Below are 5860 nucleotides of genomic sequence, written 5' to 3'. Positions count from 1 at the left end.
TTGGGCAGGGTTCCACACATGTGACAGCTGATTTTCAAAGGATACATGGACCCACCACATGGAATATTCCTAGTCTCACCATCATTGTTTTCATGCTCATGGCTACCGTTGTGGGCTTCCATCATTTAATCATATTCTTTGATTGTGGTTATTGCTATGTTGTCACAAGGATGGACCACAAACAAACTGCAGCTCTGCAGAGAACCTCCATTGAGATGCGTTGCCTCCTGTAGACATTCATACATTTATTGTTCCACAAATTTCACCCGTGTATCCAAGGCAAATCTTTCACCCTTTGACTTCTCGGTCCAGGGCATCTTCTGCAAGTAATCCACATCTCAGTCCTTGTGTGTAGGGTAGTTGTTTGGCTGTTTCCATCTCGGGGGAATGAAGTTTGAGTTTCATCTCTTGTAAAGACCACTTCTAATGGGCTTCAGCTCTAGATGGGTCTACCAAGGCCCAAAGGGGTTCTGACAGCTAGTGATGGTGGACATCTTCCGGGTTTGAAGATATAGCTTTGTGTATTTCACGATTTGTCAGTTGTACAGAACATTTTAGCTGGATAGACACAGCAGCTCCTACATAAAGGCCACTTCTGATAGGACATCTTGTTTTGGAGACCAGAGTTTCCATGTGTTCTCTGAGATCTGAGCTGAAAACGATGCTGGACGTGTTCTGGTATCAAAGTGAAAAAAGCTGGATGCTGTGGCTGATCCGGTTGCTGTGGCTGATCACTACATTCCTGGGTGGAACAGAACTTGGAAAGAAAACATCTGTCTGCTGCTGAATATCTGGCTTGAAAAGTCCCTTATGATACACAATGAGCACCTTGTGTCTCTGCCTGGCTTCTATTATTTAATTTATGATATCCACTGTGACCTTATCTTCTCATCGTGGTTGTTCCTTGCCAAGTTGCATTCCCTGTAAATGTGTGTGTTTAGAATGTGTATGTGTTCCAACATAGAAATACAATACAGTATATACAGGTCTGTGTTGTCTCGTTCCTCCTGGGCGGTCCTACATTACAGAGTCTAACCTATCACGTAAGATGTATACAGTCACATGTTCACACATTGGTTTAGGTATAAACCATATAAACACTTTAACATAATGACTTTAACATATACATTCACATAAAATCAATTTATAATTTCTTTAATTGTTTTCATATAAAGAATGATGTAATATCCAATAAAGAAATGACAAAATAACTAACAGATTTTATTTTCCGACTCATTGGCAGTGTAATACAGAGACAGAAAGTAGAAGAGTCAGACAGGAAGTGATGTAACTACAAAAAAGGAAGTGATGTCACAAATAAATAGGAAGTCCTGGGTGAAAAGTAATTTGAAAAAAAAGAGGAGTCATTGCTTGATGTGGCAGCAGAAGAGGTAATGAGATTTCATTTTATATTGACTTCCAGTAACCCATCATCACTCCCGTCATGGCCCTCCTGACACAAACTTGAGAGGGGTCTCCCGCTCACTTAGCAGGCAGGTAATGGCTTAGATGTGGAGGGTGGAGAGGTTAGTCAGGATGAACATGTAGGGAGTTGGGTTAATGTAACTAGTGGGAGTGGTAGGGGCCCCTTTTTTTTTCCCCTGTGGGAGCAAATTGCACCTTGTTAGCATCCTACACTACGGTGCCTACAGTGAGCCATTTATTTAGCAGCTAGTTGGAAATCGTCCAATACGTTCATATGGCGTTACATATTGGACGTAGGTTCTGGTTCGGCAGCTCGATTTGGTTCCCTGGTCATACAATCAGCAGTATTGTATATGTAATGGTGTTTTTTTTCTGCTTCTGTCAGATTATTTGTCTGGGTTCCATTTTAGGCTAATTTCCCTTCACACATTCTGTTCTATTTCATTATCTGGACAGAAAGTGAGTGTAAGTCTTCCCAAGTGGGATATTTCATATAAGAAGCAGTCTGAGGTGCAATACTTAAGGAGGCACACTGTGCAGACGGTATTCATCCCAGGACAATCCGAATTCTCAGTTTATTATCTGTCTACAGAGAGGAACTTCCTGTATAGAAAACATATGCATCTGACTTGGGATGGAGAAGGGTCAAAGACACATAATGGAGAAGATATTAGACCTCACGCTGGAGATAATCAACCTGCTGACCGGAGAGGTGAGGAGGATTCTGGGTGGTCACATGATATCGCTCTTTAACTTATTTACTAAAAACAGACTTGACCAGAGTGGTGAGGAGGACTCTGGGAAGTCTACAATGCTAATCAGCATTTTCTGCCTCTACTCAGGATTTTAAACTAATGAACAAAACATCCTTTGAACCATTTACACCCAGCAGTGTTCAGAGGACATCACCTACCACAGTGCTCCCACCCCATCCCCTGACAACCGAGGAAAACTGTTCTAAGAGGATTCTGGAAATAACCCAGAAGATGATTGGGCTCCTGACGGGAAAGGTGAGCAGGGAATTCTGGGAGATTATTATGGGAGGTCTCTGGATGGTGACTGTATCATTGTGTGTGTCAGGTTCCTATAAGGTGTCAGGATGTCACTGTCTATTTCTCCATGGAGGAGTGGGAGTATTTAGAAGTCTAGATTGGCTCCAGGTCGAGAATATTTCAGATCTAAATTTTCAAACTGAACACGAATTAGAAGACAAACGTTGTCCTCCAAGAATAAAATCCCTTAAAAAGAGTAGAGAAGATAAGACATCAATGGATCCGTCTAAACTTGGGGAATTTTCTGCCCAATCACATACTGTTACTCTAAATATGCATCTAAGATCTCACAGGGAAAGCCCAACAGATTGCTCTAAATTTAAGGAGTCTTCTATGGGTTGTGAAGGACACCTCCCAGGAGAGAGTTCATTGTCTTGTTCAGTGTGTGGGATATGTTTCCCTGACAAAAATACGCTTCATACACACCAGGAAAGTCACAAAATTGAGCATCCTTTTTCATGTTCAAAATGTGGGAAAAGTTTCACAAAGAAAAGCAGTTTCGTCGCACACCAGAGATATCACCCGGCTAAGCGTCCCTTCGCTTGTTCACAGTGCGGAAGATCTTACAGTCAGGAAGTTGATCTTCAGAGACACCAGATAGTTCATACAACAGAGCGCCCGTTTAGATGTTCAGAGTGCGGGAAATGTATTATGAAGAAAAGCAGTTTCCTCGCCCACCAGAGACTTCACACGGGTGAGCGTCCCTTTTCTTGTTCAGAGTGTGACAAATCTTACGTTCAGAAAAGCGATCTTCGGAGACACCTGAAAACTCACACAACAGAACGTCCTTTTTCATGTTTAGAGTGTGGGAGAAGTTTTGCAATGAAAAGCAGTTTCCTTAGACACCAGAGATATCACACAGATGACCGTCCCTTCTCTTGTTCAGAGTGTGGCAGATCTTACTGTCAGGAATTAGATCTTCAGAGACACCAGGTAACTCACACAACAGAGCGTCCTTTTACATGTTCAGAGTGTGGGAAAAGTTTTTTAAGGAAACGCAATTTCCTCGCACACGAGAAACTTCACACAGGTGAACGTCCCTTTTCTTGTTCACAGTGCGGAAAAACTTACATTCAGAAATGTGAACTTCGGAGACACCTGAAAACCCACAGAGCAGAGCGTCCTTTTTCATGTTTAGTGTGTGGGAAGGGTTTCCATATAAAAAGAATTCTTCTTGAACACCAACGAATTCACACAGGTGAACGTCCATTTTCCTGCTCGGAGTGTGGGAAAAGCTTTAGTAACAATAGTGGATTACTTGTCCATCGAAGAATTCACACAGGTAAATATGCATTTTCATGTTCAGAATGTGGGAAAGGTTTCCCTGGGGCAAAAAGCCTTGCTGCTCACCAGAGATGTCATACGGGTGAATGCCCTTATTCATGTTCTGTGTGTGGGAAAAGTTTTCCTGAGAAAAAAAACCTTACTGCGCACCAAAAAATTCATGCAGATGTGCGTCCGTATTCTTGCTCCGAGTGCGGAAAAGGTTTCGTTAGGAAAATCTTACTTATAATCCACCAGAGAAGGCACACGGGTGACCTACCATTTTCATGTGCCGAATGCGGAAAAAGTTTTAATGAGAAATTCGTACTTGATGAACACCAGAGAATACACACAGGTGAGAAGCCACACACCTGTTCAGATTGTGGGAGAAGCTTTATTTCCAAAAAAGCTCTTCAAAGACACCAAACACAGCACACAGGAAAACTTCCTTTTTCCTGTTCAGAATGTGACAAATGTTTCATTTCTAAAGCATTACTTGTTACACACCAGCGAATTCACACGGGTGAGCTTCCTTTTACCTGTTCAGTGTGTGGGAAACGTTGTTCTCAGAAAGGAAACCTTATGACCCATATGAGAACTCACAAATGCTGCCTGTGTCTCCTTCACATGAAGGCTGAACTGTGTGTGCTCACCTCTCATCGGCAGCAGTAATCCTCTGAACGGATGGCACAGAGCAGCCTCACTGAGATCCGTGCAGAGGATGAGAGCTGCCGAGGACAGCCGGGCGGGGGAGGTACAGCAGCCAGGCGGAGCAACAGGCTAAAACCCTCTAGGGAGAACTATGCCGATCATTAATATTATCACCCATCGTCACATGCTCTAATGGTAAACCTGATTGTTACTATTATTACCGATCGTCACACACTACTCTAATGGTATCATACTGCACATCGATGGTTCCTACTACATTGTGTTCCTAGCCTATTAGCTGCCACAGTCATGTTTTATTTTCACCTGTTACAGCTCAATCCATAAATATGTGTCCTTGTTACACCTTAACTATTTGTTTATCATCAGCCATTCAGGTGTATACATTAAACACTGTCCACGGCAATGCCACCTATATTCTGCATAGTTCTGATGAAGCTGCAGGCCACACCATGGATCTATCAGATCTGCCCCAGTGTCTGTGCAGAAAGGACAACATCCTTCATCTGTCCAATCCAAGACTGTCCCTTCTCCATGGACATGTTACACCGTCTTATCCCGTGTAATGGTACAACCTGCAATAGCCCAGGCACCGTGACCAAGAATTGCTGACCGATAATTCTGGAGCACAGTCCGGAGTCAGGATGGTCACGGTAATACTGTGATAGTTGGGGGCTATAGAGTTGTGTGTTGCTTTTGTGGCTTCATCTTCATTCTCCCAGGCTCAGGGCAATCGGTAATAAGCCAGCACTGCTGATCTATAATCCTCATCCTACCCTAATTCAACCACACATTGCAGGTGATCCCCCATCTCATGCATATATTTCATCTCCACTAATCTGTCCCTATAAACCAGTTCCCCCAGTCTGCTCTCACCGATTCCCATTAGGGACAGCTAACCTAATAACTACTTACACCCTTAACCCCAATATACCACCAGTCCAGGTAACTCTCTGCTATTTATCTACAGAGGAACCTGAATCAAGGAGGATGGAGGAGGACTGGAGTCACATGACCAAGAGGATACTGGACCTCACCTTGGAGATCATCTACCTGCTGACCGGAAAGGTGAGAAAGATTCTGGGAGGTCACATGACAACACTCAGATCTCTATTAATAAAACACAGAACAGAAAGCTGGAGTGGATTCTGAGACATCACTGTTGCCTTTTGCAGAGTTTACAGTTTCTGAAAGATGAAGATCATTTAACCTATATGCCTCCTCCTAATGCCTTAAAACATAAGAAAAACATTGGCAAGAAGATTCTACAAATTAACCAGAAGATCAATGCGCTGCTGAGGGGAGAGGTGAGCAGGGAATTCTGGGAGATTATAATAGGATGTGTCTGGATGGTGACTGTATCATTGTGTGTGTCAGGTTCCTATAAGGTGTCAGGATGTCACTGTCTATTTCTCCATGGAGGAGTGGGAGTATTTAGAAGGACACAAGGA

The 5860-nt window shown here is 43.1% G+C and overlaps 4 protein-coding genes across 9 annotated transcripts in view; 3 read left to right on the top strand and 1 right to left on the bottom strand.

Moving 5' to 3' along the window:
- LOC140338992 (uncharacterized) overlaps nucleotides 1–5860 on the bottom strand; it is a 223720-nt gene that overhangs the window by 92361 nt on the left and 125499 nt on the right. The gene's annotated exons all lie outside the window — the stretch shown is intronic.
- Nucleotides 1–5860, top strand: part of LOC140338947 (uncharacterized) — a 90659-nt gene that overhangs the window by 13786 nt on the left and 71013 nt on the right. The gene's annotated exons all lie outside the window — the stretch shown is intronic.
- The window catches only part of LOC140338978 (uncharacterized), a 41386-nt gene continuing 36769 nt past the window's right edge, over nucleotides 1244–5860 (top strand). Inside the window, exons 1-3 of one of the 3 annotated variants that reach the window (XM_072423402.1) lie at nucleotides 1244–1391; nucleotides 2018–2137; nucleotides 2315–2435. In XM_072423402.1, the coding sequence (XP_072279503.1) occupies nucleotides 2412–2435 (24 nt within the window). In that variant the 5' untranslated portion in view covers nucleotides 1244–1391; nucleotides 2018–2137; nucleotides 2315–2411. Of the gene's footprint in view, nucleotides 1392–2017; nucleotides 2138–2267; nucleotides 2436–4344; nucleotides 5063–5379; nucleotides 5478–5584; nucleotides 5717–5860 lie in introns of those variants that run through there. The other 2 variants (XM_072423400.1, XM_072423401.1) reach the window with 2 other exon arrangements.
- On the top strand, nucleotides 2575–4412 carry LOC140339815 (uncharacterized). Its single transcript, XM_072424713.1, has one exon. It carries the CDS (start codon nucleotides 2694–2696, stop codon nucleotides 4410–4412), a length of 1719 nt encoding a protein of 572 aa, XP_072280814.1. The 5' UTR covers nucleotides 2575–2693.

The sequence above is a fragment of the Pyxicephalus adspersus genome, chromosome 10 (assembly GCF_032062135.1).
Source record: "Pyxicephalus adspersus chromosome 10, UCB_Pads_2.0, whole genome shotgun sequence".
Lineage (NCBI taxonomy): Eukaryota > Metazoa > Chordata > Amphibia > Anura > Pyxicephalidae > Pyxicephalus > Pyxicephalus adspersus.
The sequence above is the reverse complement of the archived record's forward strand: the minus strand, read 5'-3'. Positions and strand labels throughout refer to the sequence as shown.

Coding starts and splice junctions, on each gene's coding strand:
- LOC140339815 (XM_072424713.1), top strand. CDS start 2,694: ATGGATCCGTCTAAACTTGGGGAATTTTCTGCCCAATCACATACTGTT.